At 36.2% G+C, this 20717-nt stretch overlaps 1 protein-coding gene across 4 annotated transcripts in view; it reads right to left on the bottom strand.

The window, feature by feature from the left end:
* Positions 1 to 20717, bottom strand: part of RC3H1 (ring finger and CCCH-type domains 1) — an 83566-nt gene that overhangs the window by 18837 nt on the left and 44012 nt on the right. For 3 of the 4 annotated variants that reach the window (XM_032393389.1, XM_032393387.1, XM_032393391.1), the window contains 7 exons: positions 17874 to 18006; positions 12751 to 12869; positions 10967 to 11079; positions 6763 to 7044; positions 6209 to 6423; positions 3494 to 3864; positions 2503 to 2670 (listed from right to left, as the gene is read on the bottom strand). In XM_032393389.1, coding sequence (XP_032249280.1) covers positions 2503 to 2670; positions 3494 to 3864; positions 6209 to 6423; positions 6763 to 7044; positions 10967 to 11079; positions 12751 to 12869; positions 17874 to 18006 — 1401 coding nt within the window. The remainder of the gene's footprint in view (positions 1 to 2502; positions 2671 to 3493; positions 3865 to 6208; positions 6424 to 6762; positions 7045 to 10966; positions 11080 to 12750; positions 12870 to 17873; positions 18007 to 20717) is intronic. The other variant, XM_032393390.1, reaches the window with a different exon arrangement.

Below are 20717 nucleotides of genomic sequence, written 5' to 3' on the forward strand. Positions count from 1 at the left end.
AATGGATTTTTAAAAAACTTATACACACTATGGTTGAGGCAGTACATACAATCAACACACCAAAATAAATAAGATCAATAAAGCAAAAGCTGGCTTTTTGAAAAGACAAAACTGATAAATTCCTAGCAAGACTGGCCAAGAAAAAAAGTTATTACCAATATCATAAGTGGAAAACTGAACACCACTATAGACCATGTAGACACTAAAAAGATAAGAACAGGGCGCCTGGGTGGCTCAGTTGGTTAAGCGACTGCCTTCAGCTCAGGTCATGATCCTGGAGTCCCGGGATCGAGTCCCACATCAGGCTCCCTGCTCAGCAGGGAGTCTGCTTCTCCCTCTGACCCTCCTCCCTCTCATGCTCTCTGTCTCTCATTGTCTCTCTCGCAAATAAATAAAATCTTAAAAAAAAAAAAAGATAAGAACATTCATTTGTGATAACAATCAGCACTGTCCTGTAGAAACACAAAGTAATCCCCAAGATCATGGTTTATACCCTGCAGTACATTTAACCAGTTTATTCTAGCAACTTTATATTAGTGGTTTTTCCTCTGCCTTTCACACTACTATATTAGCCTGTCTCTCTTCTTCTTTGAATCAACTTTACCATCCTGCTATTTTCCTCATTACTGAGTTAAATAAATCCTTGACGTCTCAATTATAAAAAGTCTAAAACTAATAATAGAAGGGGATTATTAATTTGATGAAGATCATCTAACACAAAACCTACAGCAAACATCATAATGGCAAATTATTAAAAGCTCTATTTGCTCAAAGACTAGAAATAAGTCAAGAATACCTGCTGTCATCCCTTTTATTCAACATTATACTGGAGGATCTTAGCTAGCACAAGGTAAGAAAAAGAAGAGACATAAGAATTGAAAAGGAGAAGGTCAAATGGTCATTATTCACAGAGGATCTGATTGTGTGCATAGAAAATTCAAAAGACTGCACTAACAAATACTAGACCCAATAAGGAAATTCAGCAACACTGCTGAATACAAGGGTCAATACACAAAAATCTACTTAATTTCTCTGCATCAATAACAAAATGAAATTTCAAAAAGGATTCCATTAGTTTCAAAAAACATTAGTTATCTAGAAATAAGTTTAATTAAAGATATGCAAGACACTAAAAACTATGATTTATGACATTATTGGGAGAAATTTAGTAAGATCCAAGTAAATGAAGGAAATACAATGTTCTTGGAGACTCAATATTGTAAAGATGTCACTTCTCCCTAAATGGATCTAAAACAATGCCCAATGGAAATATAATGAGACCTACATATATAATTTTTAAAATTTCTAGCAGCCACATGAAAAAAAGACAGGTAAAATTAATTTTAATAATACATTCTATTTAATCTAATACATCCAAAGTATTATCATTTTTTTTTTTTTTAAAGTAGGCTCCATGCCCAGTGTGGAATGGGGCTTGAACTCATAACCCTGAGATCAAGACCTGAGCTGAGATCAAGAATCGGATGTTTCGGGGCGCCTGGGTGGGTCAGTCGGTTAAGCGGCTGCCTTTGGCTCAGGTCATGATCCTGGGGTCCTGGGATCGAGCTCCACGTTCAGCTCCCTACTCAGCGGAGAGCCTGCTTCCTCTCCCTCTGCCTGCCACTCTGCCTACTTGTGCTCTCTGTCAAATAAATAAAAATCTTTAAAAAAAAAAAAAAAAAAAGAATCGGACGTTTAACCAACTGACCCATCCAGGGCGCCCCTTAAGTATTATCATTTTAATATATAATTAAGAAATTTATTAATAAAAAAGGAAAATATATTAATGAAATGTTGTACTCCTGGGGTGTGCTAAATCTTCAGATCCAGTGTATATTTTAAAAAGCTTACAGTAAACTGAATTTGGACTAGACACACTATTTTAAGTACTCATTAGCAATACGTGGCTAGTGGTTACCATACTGGACAGCACAGATCCAGAAATTCAATATAACCTCAATAAAAACTGCAGCAGATATTTTTGTGAACATCAACATGTTAATTTTAAAATGTCTGGAACTGGCAAGGACTAAGAACAGCAAAGGTAATACTGAAAAATATACATCAGAACACACTAAGACATATTATAAAACTACACTAAGACAATGTGGTGTTGGTGCAAAGACAGAGAAATAGATCGATGAAACCGAATAGAGTCCAGAAACATTCATAGTCACCTGACTATGACAAAGGTGACCTGATTATGACTACGGTGACTTCAGGGCACTAGGGAAAAGATGGTCTTTTCATTAAATGGTGCTAGGTCAATGAGATATCTTTTGGGGGAAAAATGGATCTTTACTCCTAACATAGTAACAAGAATCAATTCTAGATGGACTGTAGATCTACATGTAAAATAAAATAAACCTTTTAGAACAAAACACAGGAAAATAACTTCATAATCTTAGAAACAGTCAAAATTACTTAATACTTAAACAAGACACACAACAAACAACTGATGAAGGAAAAATTGATAAATGAGACTAAAAATGATGTGCTTACTTCCTCTTGATGAAAGGTAGGAGGCAATGTTGGTGAAGGTGCAAAAGGAGGTGGAGAGATAACCTTCCTTTCCTCGAGCTGGGCCATTATTTCCTTTCGTCTGCGATGTAGCTCATCTAGACTAGGATGGGGCTGAGGAGGAGGAGGAAGCCGGCTATACGGAGGGTCCTAGAAATGCAAAGATTAGTAAAAACTGAAAAAGAATTTCAGAACACATTAACTCATTTAGCACATATTTTAAATAGGTAGCAGCTTGTATATTCATCTCAGTATTTGAACATACTAAGATTTAATAAAACAAAACTCCCTAAACTCTGAGGTTTTCCCAAAGAGCTAAATTTAAATTTCTTTTCCTTGGCCAGAGACCATAATTTCAAATACAGTTGACCCCTGAACAATACAAGCTTGAACTGCACAGGCCCACTTACACATGGATTTTTTTCAATTAAAACAGTTCTGTAAATATATTTTCTCTAACAATTTTAAAAACAGTTTCTTTTCTTTACCATATTGTAAGAATACAGTATATAATACATAAACATACAAAATATGTGTTAATTGACTGTTTATGTTAGGCTTCTGGTCAATAATAGGCTATTAGTAGCTAAGTTTTTGGGGAGTCAAAAGTTATACATGGGTTTTCAATTGCATGGGGAGCATTGAGCCCCTTAATGCCTGCATTGCTCAAGGGTCAAATGTAGATCTAGAAATGTTAATAAAACTATCTAAAGTTCAGAAACTAAGAAGGGTTAGTGGGAGTGGGGTGGGATTTTTTTTTTTCCCTTTAATAGTTAAAAAAAATAAAATAAAATAAACCCAAAACAAAAAAGAACAGCCCTACCCAAACTGTGAAAAGATGAAAAAAAAGGAAGGGGGAAGCTTTCTCATAGAAAAGAATTGATCAAAGGGTTACTACCATGGCAAAAAGGTAAATCACTGCAACCAATAATCAAATTAAATCTATATAATAATAAAAAAAAAACCAGCATACTCTCATGTACGAAGGTCTGATCTGAGTTGGATGAGGAGCCACTGGATAGTAACCCTCCATCTGTTGGTATCTTTCTCTGGATTCTGGTACATAGGATGGTACTGCTGCAGGTGGAATCTCAATGGGTATAGGACTTTCTCGGAAAATCTCCTCTCTTGTGTAAGACTGAGCAGGGTATACTCGGCGGCCATCATAGTGTGGTGGGTACATAGGTGGGTATTGTTGTGGCTGTGTGCCATACTGAGAGTTTACTACACGATCTTGGAGATAGGGTGGATAATGATCCAAGTAGGGAGGACCAGGTTCAGGAGCAGATGGTGGAGGTCTGACAAAGCGAGATACACACTGTGGTGGTGTAGTATAGTACATACCTGTACAATACAAAAAAGGAACCAAAAGCAACAATAAGCTGATCTATTTTTCTATATTTTTCCTCTTAATATACTTCAACACTAAAGAATTAATAATCCACTCATTTCTTTACATGTTTTCCCCTCTGCTTATGTAGTCAGGTTAGCTTTATGAAAAATAAGCAAAAGTTAACCTTAATCCTTAAAAGTTATTGAAAAAACAAATCTATTGATAATCTACAATAGTAGATTGGCTCTCTCAGTTGTTCCACCATCTTTCTGGTGTGCCTTAATGCAGTGCAAACACTGGAAAGCAAGACTACATTTCCCTGAAAATCACTCGCATGGAATCTGAATGTGAAATGGAGCTAACTGGAAAGGAATGTGGCACACACAGATCTGTTCTGCTGCTGCATAGCTCTGGAGTTCTGGAGACAACAGTTGTGGCAAGGAGCTTCCCAATTTTCAGACTTCGGCCTCAAGTGATGGGATCCTGGTGCATAGATAGGAACCATGTTTCCTATTTCTACTGCTTCCTCACTATTCTTTTTTAAGATTTCATTTATTTGAGAGTGAGTATATGCACACGTGCACAAGAGAGAGAAAGCGTGTGCATGCATAAGCTGGAGAGGCAGGGGGAGAGAGAGAGAAGTAAGCTCCCCGCTGAGCAGGGAGCCCGATGCAGGGCTTGATCCCAGGACCCCAGGATCACGACCTGAACCAAAGGCAGACGCTTAACCGACTGAGCCACCCAGGCGCCCCACTTCCTCACTATTAACAGGCTTTTTCAGTAGCTATTTCTGGGACTCATTCCTGGAGGCCTAGCTTAAGCCTGCTTTTCCAGTACTTCCACTGATTCTGTAGGCACCTAAACTCCCTGCATTAAACCTCTTTCTGCCTAATACAGCAAGAATGATTTCTGATCTCTGCCACTGGACCTTGACTGATACAGTGTGTTTAAGGTCACCTTCACAAAAGTAGCTGAATTTTTCCTGTGATGGATGGCCCAAAGGAAGATACAAAAAACTTTCATCACATTTTTACATGTGTTAATAATGCCATACCAATTTAAAGCTATTCTTCTGAAAGTAGAGAAGACATTTCTAATTCAAAATTAAGACAGCCTTGGGGGGCGCCTGGGTGGCTCAGTTGGTTAGGCGACTGCCTTCGGCTCAGGTCATGATCCTGGAGTCTCTGGATCGAGTCCCGCATCGGGCTCCCTGCTCGGCAGGGAGTCTGCTTCTCCCTCTGACCCTCCCCCCTCTCATGTGCTCTCTCTCATTCTCTCTCTCTCTCAAATAAATAAGTAAAATCTTTAAAAAAAAAAAAAAAAAAAAGACAGCCTTGGGAAAAGGAAATGGAGAACACCTTTAATCTACTCCAGTTTAAAAACATGATAGCACCACATGGTCTCTGACAGAGATCCAACACTTTAAAAATCAGTGTTCCTATTTTTCACAGGAATTGTGTATGTGAAGCCTCAGTCATCTCCACTCCTTCACTATCCATACCTAGTATTGTCATTAAAGCTGGCTAATTTTTCAAATTTGACTATTTTTTCAAATCCCTCCTTCTTCTTTCCCACCACACTAATCCAGGCCTCAATACTCACACCTGGTTTAACAAAAGTCCCCTTATTCCTCCTCAACTCTAGACTGTCATCCTTGCAATCCATTCATAAATTTATATTTTTATTCCCATACTTCTATTTAGGGCATTCTTTCATTAAGTCCTTTTGATTCCTCAAGTTCTCAGTGATCCCCCTTGAGCCTTGCAGTTAATCTCTACCACATTATTATTAACCACACTGATGCTTAATTTTTAACACACATATATGCACACACACACACTACGTATGTATACTCCTACTATTTCTTTACTAATATTGATTCTACACTATTAACTCTCTACAGTACGTATGCTACATTTTTTTCATATATACTACAGGGCCCAGAAAAAATATTAGGTGATAACTGAAAGCAAGAAAAACATACTGTGTGTTTAATTTATACCCACTGTAATATTAAATTCTTTTTCACGCTCAAAGAAAATTTTGGTCAGGAAAATAATATACTGCCTTAGTTAAGCGAATTTCTATTGTCTACTTGGGTCACTTGTTATTTCCATAAAAATATGCACATATTTAATATATAACTAGCTTCCAGTGATGGGCAGTTTGCTTTATATACCTCTGTTAGTTCACTTATTTTATACTATTTAGTTGATCATAAAATCTCTGCTTTTTCCAAAGTATTACATAAACACATTTATTTATCTTGAGGCTGCTGCAAATACGATCACTCTTTCTTGGAACTGTTCTCATAACTCCTAAGAAAAGAGAGCAACATAAACAAAAGATCATTACCCTGCTGATAAGGTGCTGGTTCAAATGGTGGCGCAGCTCCTCGAGGATCCTGATAATAAACATCTGCCTGTTGTGCTGGATATAACTGAGAACCTCGTGGTACCATCTGAAGTGGTTTGGTGACAGGCATAGGAGGCAAATCTGTCGGCCCCCTTGGAGGTACAGGATGTGGATTCACAGGTAAGGCAGAAATACTCTTAGGGACAGATTCTAGCCTAAAGGAATAAGATTCTACAAGTCAAGTTTAAGGTCTCAAAAATACTTCTAATATACACAAATTACTAAATGTTCAAAAAAAAAAAAAAGCCTTAATTTGGGAATACGTTTTTTTCCCCAATAGTCATTTCTTCTACAAATTTCATAAACTTTGATCTTATTTCACTTACGCTAATTATTTCTTAAAAATCACTAGCACAGGAAATAAAGAACAAAATAAAGCCAAAAATGAAGTGTGTTGGTTTTTTTTTTTTTTTTTTTAAATAAAACACTGATTTTTCTTTCTTCCCTCTACTTCCCATACTAACTTTAAATAAAAGTTAGGAAAAATGACGTACAGGTCAGGAGGGGATCCAGGGGCACTACTGCTCAGATGATCTATCTTTCCTGGCTTGAGGCTAGAATCGTAGGTGGCGTCTGTCCCTCGGGGAATCAGCTGTGTTACCGTATTCCCTGCTGATACAATTCCATTTGGCAGAGCAGGGGTTTTTCTGCTAGGCAGATCCACTGCACCTTCATCTGGAAGGACAGCTGCTGAAGGCAGGCCCACCTCATTAAGCTGACCCAAAGAGGCACTCAGGGGTCTTCTGGGAACTAGGCGTTTGTTCATTTTACGAAACCTATATAGAAAGCAAAGTCACACACCAAAACCCAAAATTATAAAAGCAAAACCAAGAACTAAAATGTATTTGAAAAACAGATACAAAGGAAAAGCTACTACAAACATTACTTTCCAGAAATTCTCTTGAAACATTGGCTGTAGCTATCAACTTGAAAACTTGTTTGTGTGTGTAGACACTACAAAATCTCAGGCAACACACTAAGTATAAAACTCCTTATAATGAGTATTTGTTAACACTACAAATCATGCTAATTAATATCTGCATTATAACCTACTTTTACTGTAATTTCTATTTCTGAAACACTGGAGGGGGGAGAAACATCTTTAGAAGACAGTTTCTGAAATATCTTACTTTAGCTTTCCCTCAAATGCCTTAGGATACAGTTAGCCTATATTATAAATTAACAATAAAACAAAAACCCAGTGTGCAGAGAAAAATTTACCATTTATTCCATTAAAATTTTTAAATTAAGAATAGTACTTTGTATCAGATATGATTCAGAGATGCTGATGTGCCTACCCAAAATTAAAATTATTTTAAAAGTGGATTAATATATACAATACGGAATAATGCCTAAATTTAAACAGACATTGCGGTATAAAACGCATGTAGAGTCTAAATCTAACCACAGGAATAATATTAAGCCATCGACTCTAGTACCCGTGCTCAACAGTGAAAGCAAATCTATTTACACCTGCTAGGACACTTGAAAAAATAATCTCAAAGACAACCCCCCATAAGAATAATGCTATTCTCCCGAATGTTTCCCATATTTGACAAATTTCAGAGGGGCAGAGAGGAGACACTACTCCTTAGGTGTAACCACTGTTAACAGTCTGGTACATAATCATACGGATTTTCCCCTCCATACCATGCCTTAATATTAAGATGAATGTAAGACTATTATTAACAGAAATAGGGTCATGTATGACTGCTTAGTAACTTCTCCTTCTACTTTGTAACTTGGATATTCCTTTATGTCAGTACATTTTAAGTTGTTTCTAGTTTTTTTCTATTAAAACAATGCAGTAACAGATGCTTATGTACATGTACTTGCATCCTTGTGTGACTAAATGACTAACCAGAAGCAGAACTGTAAGTCTAATGTATGCACATTAGAAACTCTTACAGTGCTCTAAAACTTATTCTAATTCCTAATGATAATAAATGTCCTTTTCCCTTATCTCATCAAACACTAGGTAGTATCACAGTCCGTCTTAATTTCTAAGTTCAAAATATCATTTTTTAAAAAGATTTTAGAGAGGGTGTGCACAACACACATGCACATGCATGCACGGAGGTGGGATGGAGGGTGGGGTGGAGGGATTAGCAGACTCCGGCAGAGCGGGGAGCCTGACACCCCAGCCCCTCCATTTCAGGACCCTGAAATCATGACCTGAGTGGAAAACAAGAGTCCTATGCTTCAATGACTGAGCCACACAGGTGCCCCTGAAAATATCATTTTGTTTTAATTTGTATTTAACAATCAATGAAGTTGACATTGTTTTACATTTTTTTTTTAAAATTCTTCTGTGAATTGCCTATTTGTTCATGATCCATATTATTTACTGGTTCTTCTTACAGATTTGTAGTTTATATTAGGGATGTCAGTCCTCTGTATGTCATTTCCCCACCAATCTTTTTTTTTGTAATTGTGGTGTTTGGGCCACATCTTAGATTTTTTACGTAATCATATTTATCAATCTTCTCCTTTACGGATGCTGGGTTGTCTTTCAAAAATTCTTTACTATTATAAGATTAAGTAACAACAGAAAAGATTTCTAAGTACAGTTTCCTTCTTAAAGATTTGAATTTCTAATGCATTTATAATCCATTTTGATATAAAGGTAAGAACTGAGTTCTAATTATTTTTCAAATGGATAGCAGTTCTTTCAATGTCATCTTCTTTGTTACTGAGGTGAAATACCACCTTCAGTACAACACTCAGTTCCTATTGTGTCTGGCATTCTTTCTAGATTTTCCACCGTATTTCACTGATCTATCCGTTCCTATGCTAATACCACAGTCTTTATGTACACTGCAGCTCATAATACACCTTAATAGTTGTTAGTGTAATCCGTTGAAAACTTATTTTTTCAGAAATTTTCTGGCCATTTGTACATATTTACTTTCCCCAGTTAAGGATCTTGTTAGGTCCTAACAATCATCATGTTAAGATTCTAATTGAGATTTCACTGAATTTACTGTTTAAGAGAAGATAAAACCTATATAATGGTAAGTCTTCTCCAAGAACACAGTATGCTTCTTCATTTATTCAGTTGTTCGCTTATGTGCGTAGGTAGCTTACTAATTCAATCCTCAATAGTTCTTGTTACTTTATTATTTGGTATTTATCTTTTTTGTTGTTGTTGGTAATGCCAGAGATCTTTATTTTCCTTTATACCTGGTTATGTTTCCCTTTTTAGTTTATGAGAGCAATTCATTTCTGTAAAGTAGTATTTTTGATTTGCTAACATTTTCATTTCTTTTGTTTCTAGTACTTCTTGAATTTTTCCATGTAATGATTTTATGACGATTTTATTCTTTGGTATGTACAGTGGCTACTGCTCCTAGAATGTTCAATAATAGTCTCACTACTGCTAAATTTTGCCTTACTGTCAACTTCAATGAGACTGAATCTACTATTTTACGAATTGAGCATCATGCAGTCATACTAGCTTTTGAGATACAATTATGTTGAGCAAGTGTCTACGACAGCTTTCTTCTGTTAAAGAATTTTGATCTATTATGAACATCTGATTTTACTCAAATGCCTTTTGGCATCTTTGCATATGATCACATGGTATTTCCTCTCTAACCCTAAAGTGATTATATTGTGTTACCTTTGCATTTCATGGTGTCTACTTTAACGTATTACTGAATGCTAATATTTGGGATTTTTAAAATATTAATATGTGAGATGGATTTGTATTTTCTTTAATTGTGCTATCTTTGCCAAGTTTGGGGGCAATGTTACACTGGCTTTATAAAAAAAATTAAGAGGTTTTCTTTTCTTTCTACTATATGCTGGAAAATTTAACACTGGAATTATCTGATCTTTGAAATTTATTTATTATTTATTTTAAAGATTTTATTTATTTAGTTAGTTATTTGACAGAGAGAGAGACACAGAGAGAGAGGGAACACAAGCAGGGGGAGTGGGAGAGGGAGAAGCAGACTCGCTGTGGAGCAGGGAGCCTGATGTGGGGCTCCATCCCAGGACCCTGGCATCATGACCTGAGCCGAAGGCAGATGCTTAAGAACTGAGCCACCCAGGCACCCCAATCTTCGAAATTTAAAAGAAAATCTGTGAAGTTACGCCTGTCAATAAAACAATTTCGTGAACAGAGCAAAGGGCAAATTTTTCAATTGGAAATACATTATTCAATTAGTTAAAATCAGTTAAAATTGATGAAAATCTTTAGAGTTTTAATTTTTTTTTTTTTTTTTTTTTTTTTTAATTTAAAGATTTTATTTATTTATTTGAGAGAGAGAATGAGAGACAGAGAGCATGAGAGGGAGGAGGGTCAGAGGGAGAAGCAGACTCCCTGCCGAGCAGGGAGCCCGATGTGGGACTCGATCCCGGGACTCCAGGATCATGACCTGAGCCGAAGGCAGTCGCTTAACCAACTGAGCCACCCAGGCGCCCTAGAGTTTTAATTTTTTTTTGGTAGTGCAAATGATTCACTTCTATATTTAGTTTCCTATTTGTGGGCACGATATAATGAAAGCTGAAGAAACTTACTTCAGTTTTCTTTTTTAAAAATCTGTATTACTTTCTAAACATTTCCCATTCATTAAAGAGCATGCAACTGCTCCTTTTCTGTTTCCTAACAGTGGCGAATTATTCTACTTAGTAACTCTACCTTATTTCATAACAAGTTATTAGAAGGTTGAGTTTAACAACTTTCACACTTACTTCTCCAGTTCCTCCTGTGAGTGTGCAAACGTACAGCTGGCCCCACGAGGGCATCCTCCCCTCTGCTTCATATCTCGACACATGTATGTTTTATATTTGCTATGCTGTGGAGGCTGAGACCAAAGTTGAAACATTAGACACCGATTCAAACTAACTCACACCATTAACTAGACTGCCCAGAGCAAAAGTGTTAGAAAGCCATTCTGTCCGAAGTCTGAGTCCAAAAATAAATTAATTATAAAGAATGGGGTCCTGATTTTTTGATATATTGGCACTAATTCTCAAACATGTAGCATCGTATAAATCCTAGATTAAATCCCACGACGGCTTTATCATTTTCTTTCCAGGTTTATAATGGACAAACAAACCACTGGAGTTTAGGGCTTTCCAATGTTTAATATGTGTTCTAATATTTGTTTTGGACAATGTTTAGTATAGCTATATTTACAATTAGAGTTTCCTATGACACAACACGAATCTATAGTAGGCTCTATAAATGAAAAATACTCTGTAACCAATTCTTGATATGCAGAAGAATATATCAAGGACATACAGTATCTCTAAAAGTACAAATGAAACTATTATTTTCTAGTATAAGACAGGAGGATGGACTTGGGAGTTAACGAGATATCAAACACAATACTAAGCTAAATGAAATTTGATTACCTATCGATTTGATTACCATTTTATCACCTATCGACAGAGCTTAAAAGATTAATCTTATTGTTACATTCTTCATGATGTCTAATAGAACATGGAGTTAAAAATAAGTTTTTAATCTTTTATTTCTTATCATAAAATAAAGTCTGGTCTATGCTTAGATAATTTAGGAAAACTGTATCCATATTATTCTACTCAGCAGGATACTTTCTTTAAAAAAAGATTTTATTTTTAAGTAATACCCAGCATGGGGCTTGAACTCACAACCCTGAGATCAAGAGTTGCATGTTCTACCAAGTCAGCCAGGTGCCCCCCTACTCAGCAGGATACTGAATGGAACTTAATGTTTCTTGCCTCTCAAAGAAAAAAGAAATATTGAATAATCTATTGTTAATAGATTAATTTATTATAAATTATTTAATTAGATTAATTAAATTAATTAATTGATTAAATAGATTAATTTATTATAAATCATTATAATTAATTAATCTGAACCAGATAAATTAATAACAATGTTTTAATTTCACAAGCTTACTATTGCAAAATAAAAGATCTAGTGAACCTAACATAAATCATGAGGGCAAAATAAAGTTATTGGGAATAAAATGAAAAACTGTATTCATAACATAAGCTATTACGTTTTACTGTCATATATTTCATTTAAAAGTATTTGAGGAAAATTTGGCCCTCTTGCACAGCAGACATTATATGAATGAATGAAAAATGTTAAAATACTACTACAAAAAAAGCATTTACAAATATATGAACAGTACTGGACAGATACGGCATTAAAAAGTGATATATATTGTCAAACTAAAATGTAACAGTAACCAAAGAGAATCATTTTACTTAACATAGAACCTTTAGCACAGAATCAAATGCTGCTATATATCCAAAGTGAAAAATGACTCCAGTGCAACATTAGACCAACAGGATTATTTCATTCCATTGTTGCCAGATAAAATCACTACACAAATCCATTAAACTGGGTGTAAACCATATTAAAGTAATTTATAGTTTCTATAGTCAGAGTCTCAAAATATTCATGTCATCTTGTTGGTTTTGTCTGTATCTGTCGTAACATCCACAGTGGCTTACTTCTAAGTTTCCAACTTCCCCCTTACCTGCTGTTGATCTGCTCCCTTTTTGCTATGGTTCTGGATATAGTCTACTAGCCCATGTACCACAGTCCGCACAGCAACCAGTCCATTTTCCAGCTGCTCCCAAGTAGGAGGAGGAGCATCTACACAACAAATCAAAAAACTTTTTAAATGATGTTATTCAATATTTTGCCCAATATTATTAAACTAACAAAAGGGTTAGTGTCAGCCCTTCAGTGAAATCAAGTTAGGCTTCATACAGCTTTTCAGGTAATAACGTATTCACCTAAACATCATTTTAAGGAATGGATTGTAAAGTAAAATAACTACAGGGACAGGGAAGGTAGCATAAAGAAATTATGTAGGCCAGACAATAAATGGCAACTACCATTAGACACTCAGCGCTGGGAATGATGAGAGAGACAGAGACGGGGTCTGTGCTGAACTGTAGAGTGTGGCCCACATCTAAGGTTATGGTTACTATTCATCTTTAGCTGATTGCCGTTACGTGACGATGCAAGGCTGGCACTCCAGATACACCGCTGTTTCCCAGGGAAAACTAAAATTTGAGATTTTCACGTAAAATTATCCAATTTTAAGTTTTACCTAAAAAATTTAGAATATTGTGCAGACCAACACTGTGTGGACCAAACAAAACTTAACTGTGGACTAGCCAATTTGTAATGGCCATTTTGAAATTCTGCATAAATGAAGTTTTGGTAAACAGAATGTTTAAAAAGTCTGAATGAATAGAAGAGTCACTATATAAAGCAACTCTGCTATATATCCTCTTCATTTAATATTTGTCTAGTGTCAGTGCTGTGATTTTATAAAGGAAAAGTTAACCACAAATATGAAATGTTCTCTAGGAGAAAATAGAAAAAGAAGTGAGAACACAAACATAGAGATGAATTCCTCTTGGAGACACTCTGAGAGGCTTCTAGGTGATGGCTGTGAATGAGGCTTTGAAGGACTTCCACTTGTGAGTTTCACTTGGAAAAAAAAATTAAGATATAGAGAGGGTGAAGAGAACAGTCATACAAAAAAGTAGTTTGGACCACCTACTAAGTCCCAGGTATTGTTCTAGTTGCTAGGGAAGCAACAGTGATCAAAACAAAAAACCATTACATCCTAGGAGAGGAGACAGACAATAAATAAGATAATCGAAATATAAACAATTTACATAATGATGACTTGAATAAATAGAGCAAAGAAAGGGAGTGGTACTGGTATGTATAAAATTTTAGACTGGGTGGCCTGAGAATGTCTCCTTGAAAAGGTTACATTTGATTAAAGACCTGAAAACAGAAGGGGAATGAGTGTGCCTTGTGGCTATATTAGGAAAAAAATGGTTCTAGGAAAAGAGAAGAATAAGTGGAAAGGCCCTGATGTGGGAATATGCCGGGCATGTTCCACGGAGGTCAAACTGGAAAGGAATGAATTAGGTAGAAAAGAACAGGAAATAAGCTTAGAAAGAGGTAAAGAACCCCAGATCACGTGAGGCTTGGTAGGTCATGGGAAAGATTTTCGCTTTTACTGACGAACGGAAAGCACTGGAGATTTTTTTTTCAAGATTTTATTTATTTATTTTTAGAGCGCGAGTGAGTGAGAGAGCACGCGTGTATGCGAGCAGGGAAAGGGGGAGAATCTGAAGCCGACTTCATGCTGAGTGTGGAGCCCAACCCAGGGCTCAATCAGTTCTGGAGAATTTTTGAGCAGACGGGTAACAGGATCACTCTAGTTCTTATGCTAAAACCAGACAGACAATAGAAGGCTATTCTGCAATCCCTGAAGAGAGATGAGTATAGTAGCAGTGAAGGTGATAAGCAGATGGATTCTAGATGGATTTTAAAGGGAAGGGCCTACAGGGTATGCTATTGGATCAGATGTACCACATGTGAGAAAGAAGAGTTGAAGAGATCTCCAAGGTATTTGAACTGAGGAAATGAAATGGAAGGTTGTAGTTGCCACTAAAAGGAATGGGAGGTGGGGTTAGGGCAGTGTTTGGAACTCACTTTTGGACAGATTAAGTTTGAAATTCTTTTTTTTTAAAGATGTTTTAATTTATTCATTTGAAAGAGAGAGACAGAGAGAGCACAAGCAAGGGGAGAGGCAGAGGGAGAGGGAGAAGCAGACTCCCCACTGAGCAGGGAGCCCGATGTGGGGCTCGATTCCAGGACCTGGAGATCCATGACCTGAGCCGAAGGCAGACACTTAACCATCTGAGCCACCCAGGTGCCACTAAGTTCGAAATTCTTACTAGATATTCAAGTAGGCCTGCTGGATGTTGAGCAGGCAGGTGGATATACAAAAGAATTCAGGAAGAAGTTTTGGGCTGGATATACTACGTTTCACAGATTCTAAATCAATTGCAACATACACCATTATTTTATGTGCCACCAAAATAAAAAAAGATTGTTAATTAAATTACACGTCATTACTTACATAGATGTATCCCAATTTCAGAAATGCTAAGATCCAAAGAAATGTGGACTTCAGAACTGATGAAATATAGTAAATTTGTGAGTCATGTAAATAATATTTAAAGCTATGAGACTAGATGATATTATCTAGGGAATAGGTATAATTAGAAAAGAGATACATGTATTAAATTCTGGGAGCAATCCAAAAGTGCGAGGGTATGGAGATGAGAAATTAGCAAAGAAGGCTCAGAGGAGGGTCCAATAAAATGAGAAGGAAACTCGAAAAGTCAAGTGAAAAAAGTGTTAAGAGGATCAGAAAGTGAACAACAACATTAAATGCTGCTAACGGGGGGGGGGCGCCTGGCTGGCTCAGATGGTTAAGCGTCTGCCTTCAGCTCGGGGCATGATCTCAGGGTCCTGGGATCGAGCCCCATATCGGGCTCCTGGCTCAGCAAGGAGTCTGCTTCTCCCTCTCCCTCCGCCTCTCTCCCCTGCTCATATTCCCTCTCTCTCTCTCTGTCACATGAATAAAAAAACAAAAAATTAAAAAAAAAAATGCTTTAAATGCTGCTAACAGGTCAAATAAATGAGAACCAAGAACTGATGTCTGGATTTAACTTCATGGAAGTCACCTGTGACCTTGACAGAACAGTTCTGGTTGACAGTAGAGATAAATGCCTGATTGGAGTGAGTTCGAGAGCATGTTTAAAAAAAAAAAAAAGAAAAAGAAAAACAGTAGTAGGTGGATGGCAAATGTTGTCCAAGTGGGTTATCATGACAGGAGTTAATAGGATGTTTGTATGTTGACAGAAATACTCCAGTAGAGAAGGAAACTTGATGATATAAGAAACAGAAGTGATATGAAGTGATATACTTGACAAGATGATATTAGGAACATGAGAAGGGAGAGGGGCCTGAGCTTAGAGGTACAGTTTATCCACTGTTATACAAGGACTGCAGACTATACTGGCACAGATACAGATAAACAGGTTGGTGGCTGATGGGGTGGTGAACTTGTGGAAGTGCTCTTTGGATTCCTCAGAATGAGCAAAGCACAATAGTGAAAAAATAAAAACGTCGACTATATTCTAGGAATACATCTGACCTGGTTTGAGTAAGCAATTTTGATAGTAAAAAAATTTTTTTAAGATTTTATTTATTTGAGAAAGAGAGAGAAAGACAGAGAGAGCACACAAGCAGTGGGAGCAGCAGAGGGAGAGGGAGAAGCAGGCTCTCCGTTGAGGAGGGAGCCCAGTGCGGGGCTCGATCCCAGGACCCTGACATCATGACCTGAACCGAAGGCAGACACCTAACTGACTGAGCTACCCAGGTGCCCCATTGATAGTAAATTCTATAAAAGTAGATTGATAAAAAAAATAAAATAAAAAATTAGAGGGCCCTGAATGCCACTGTCAAGAGTTCCAAACCTTATTCAATAAGCAATGGGGTGTCACTGGAAGTTTATGAGCACAGAAATAAGATCAGAGATGTGATTTATTTTGCAGCAGTAAGTGGGCTGGACTGAAAGAATTGAGAGTAGAGGAAAATGGAAGGCATCCAGTCTCAGGTAAAATAAGGCCCTCACCAATGCAGTATTAACCAGCATGGGATAGAGGGATATTGTGAAAGAACAGATAGATCCTGTTGTCTGAAATGGTATGTAGAGCAAGTAAAAGGAAAAGATACGAGCTAAGACAAGAGACTCGGGTTTTAAGTGTAAATACCTCAGACAATGAGGTCATTTAACAGAGAACACAGGAGGACGAGCTGGTATCAAGTGAAGAAGAATTTGCTTTGAAGAACAGAGATGATGAAGACTCTCAGAAAGCATTTGGGAAAGTAAGTCTGGAGTGATGAAGAGACAACAATGATAAGAGATATTTGGGAGTCTATTTCCTACAGAAAGTGATACCCAATGAATGACCTGAATCATCAATAGAATGCAAAAAAACCAAAATTCCAAGAACACAACTGGTCTACTCCTTAGTGGGCAGGAGGGAAGAGTGGTCAAAATAAGACAGAAGCAGCATTTAGACAAGTCAGAAGGAAACTATGAGAGTACAGAAAGATAAGGTATCAGGAGAGTTTCTATACTGAGGAATTAGCCAACAACATTATCAAATGCTAAAGAGAAATCAAGTAATTTGAGGACTGAGAAACCGCCTTTGGAATTCGAAACTGGGAAATTACTTGTGAATGTTAGGAGTTTTTTAGCTCAGGTGCAGGACACAAGCTAAAAATACCTTAGATGAGAAAAATGAAAGTTGGGTGATTTTCAGGTCAAGGGCAAGGAGCAAGAAAAGGGTTGACAAAGTAAAAATATGCAAGAGAGGATACTTGATGAATTAGACATTATCATCACAGAGTGGGGGAAAAATGGGACCAAGAAAATGCAACTAAGGACATAGGATACAGAAAAAATTAGAGAACCTGTGTTTTGTCAAAACAGATGAGAACAGTAAATACAGCACAATTCTGTGATATGAGAAGGATCCCAGAGTGAATCTACTTCCCTGGTGAAGTGAGCAGGAAGTACAAAGGTTTTAAATAAATACTGGTTGAAGCAATAAACAGATAGATGGACAAGGCTGGGGCAGAAACTTAAATACTGTGTAAATGGGAAATTCTCAAGGAATGTAACAAAAGATAATTAATTAAAAGAATCACTGAGCAGCACTGAGGCACTCATAGGACAGTCCATTAATTTCCCTTGGGTTTATTTACCTGGACTAGGGTCAATGTTTGCCAATAGCTCCAAATGGGGTCTTAGTCGGTTCAAATTTGCTGGATCTCCAGTTCGCTGGAGAGCAATTGTTAGTTCCTGAACACTTTGTGCAAAAGAGGCTGGGGTCTGCAACTTAAAAACGATAAATATTAACTTTCCAAAAACCAGCTAATCCTTTTAAAGTAAAGATTATTTACAATATTGCAATCATTTTTGCAACTTATTATATTTAATTTTATCCTCCCACACATTCCAGGCTTTGGCCAAACTGGATTACTGGTGCCTGAGCAAACCCTGCACTTCCCTGCATTCACAGCTTGGCAGATTGTAAACTCTCTTCCCTCTGATGGCACATTCCTCAAATGTGAGGCCTTTCTCAATTCCTCAATTTGGAAGTATACTCTTTCTGTCTTACGTTCTTAGAGCACTATATTAGTTTGGCTCTTGGAGTGCTTCCAAAGAACTGAAATTTGGAGTCTAGAGATAACACTATACAATACCAAGAACAATGAAACTGAACTCAGTCAAACTGAGCTTGAGTTCAAGTTTTGTTAGAGACCACAAATCATGACACCGGATATAATCTTTACGGACTCAATCGAAGTCCATCTGTGATATGGACTAAATAATTTCCAAAGTCCATTCCAGCTCAAAAATAATCTTATAATGGTTTGGGATTCTTGGAAGCTATCAGGCTGTATATTTTCCTCAAGCTTAATTAATGACACACTTTCTTACATTAACTCCCTAAGAGGCCCTACATATAGGACCTTTAATAGGGGGAAATTGATTAGATTATAGTAACTAAAGGTGCTTACTTGGAAACATTTAGCTCTCTATGCAGTTTATTAATATAGATGAGACCCTAAAAGGTCACTCTTTAAAAGGTAATTTTTTTTTAAAAAAAGCATACATTTTAAAAAACATGAGAAATAACCATTCAAATGCTAACATGCCTTTATTCAATTTTTTCATCTTTGCATGCTTTTTATAAACTTAAAATTATTTACACACTTATGGTTTTGGCTACCATTAATATTATAACAAAAGCATTTTTCTACTGCTAACCATTTTTATTATGAAATATTTCTAAGTGTCTAATATAATGACAACACCCATGTATCCATCACTGATACTTAATAAAAATATTACACTTTTTTTAAAAGAAACTGAATGTTATTTATCAGCTGAAGAGAGTATCTGTCTTGAAGTAACTTATTTTAATGGCCATATAACCGTATTCTGAGCAGAGAGCTAGATAACTTCTTTAACCATCTGCTTATTTTCTACTTTATAAATAATGTAGCAATTAACACTTTTGAATTCATAACCTTTTTCAAAGTTTGGATTATTTCCTTAAAATATATTCCTGGGAAGAGCAAATTTGATCAAAGGACATGAACATTTTTGAGTTTTTATTCACTGACAAATTGTTTCCCAAAGGTTTTAACTAATGCATTTTACAAACCATAAGCAATGTATGGCAATATATGTCTCTTTTGCTAATTTAATAGGCAATATTTGTAATATTAGTTTTAAATGTGCATTTAATTATTACTGGAGCTGAATTCTATCCTATCAATTACATATGTTTCTTCTTTGGGAACTGATAATTCATGTTTATCCATTAATTTACTATGATTATTGCTTTTCATATCACTTTTAATAAATTCTCTGTAAGGTCCAACACAGTAGCCATTAGCAGTATGTGGCTATTTAAGTTAAAATTAATAAAATAAAAATGTAGCTCTTCAGTTGCACAGTCACATTTTGGGTGCTAAACAGCCGTGGGTGGCTAATGATCACCATATTAGGGCATATACAGAACATTTTCACTACCACAGAAAGTTATACTGCTCTAGATAATAAGATGCCACATACACTGCAAAGTTTACCAGTTTGTTGTAAGAAGGTCTCTGGATATTAAATTCAAACTATTGCTCATGATGTGAAGATACTGTTACAGGATAAATTATATAGTCTAGTTCACACAAAAAGGTCAACCTGCTTGTAGAACCTTTATAAAAGCAAGCCAACTTTCTCTTCAGAGGTAGAAAGTTACTTCTTTAAGAGACCATTACTAAGGTTTCAATACATTATAATCGGTCAGTTGCATAATTTCAGACCTAGGAGTTGCAGGTAAAGTTTGGGCAAAGGTATCTAGAAAAGATTTATAGGACAAAACAAGTAATATACATTATACTGAAAATTATGTAACAAGCATATAAACCACATTCCCCAATTGTCCTTTGACATCAATACACTACTCATTCAAATAATCCTTTCTTGGGAATAACAAAAAGTGACAGAATAGTCTGGAAAGATTTGGTGGTTAAGAACATGGATTCTAGAGTCAGTATACCCAACTTCAAATCCAGCCCTGTCACTGATTACCTATGTGATCCTGGAGAAATGTACTTAATCTATCTCCCTGGGACAATACAGGGTTATTGAAAGGATTAAATGGATTATTTAAAACGACCAGGCACCAGTAAACTCTCAGTAAGTGTTAAATAGTATTATATTTGATCTACCCTTACATCTTGATCTTATTTCTTTAAATTAAATGTGGGTGGACTCTAAAGTATAATCATCTCTCTAGTTTTAAGTATTTAAGGTAAAATAGTAAAAGTTAATGCTATCATAACATATATATTTACATGGTGCTTTAAGACTTCCTACATTTTCATATACTTCATGTTGAATTACAACAAAAACAATTATAGGATTATCCTAGTTTTAATAGAACTAAATATAGCACTTAGAGCCAGCAACAAACAATGGAGCCTGACCATGTGTACTCTAGTGATCTTTTTATCATAACAAAGAAGAGATAAAGTAGA

Source organism: Phoca vitulina, unplaced genomic scaffold (genome assembly GCF_004348235.1).
Source record: "Phoca vitulina isolate PV1807 unplaced genomic scaffold, GSC_HSeal_1.0 scaffold73, whole genome shotgun sequence".
Lineage (NCBI taxonomy): Eukaryota > Metazoa > Chordata > Mammalia > Carnivora > Phocidae > Phoca > Phoca vitulina.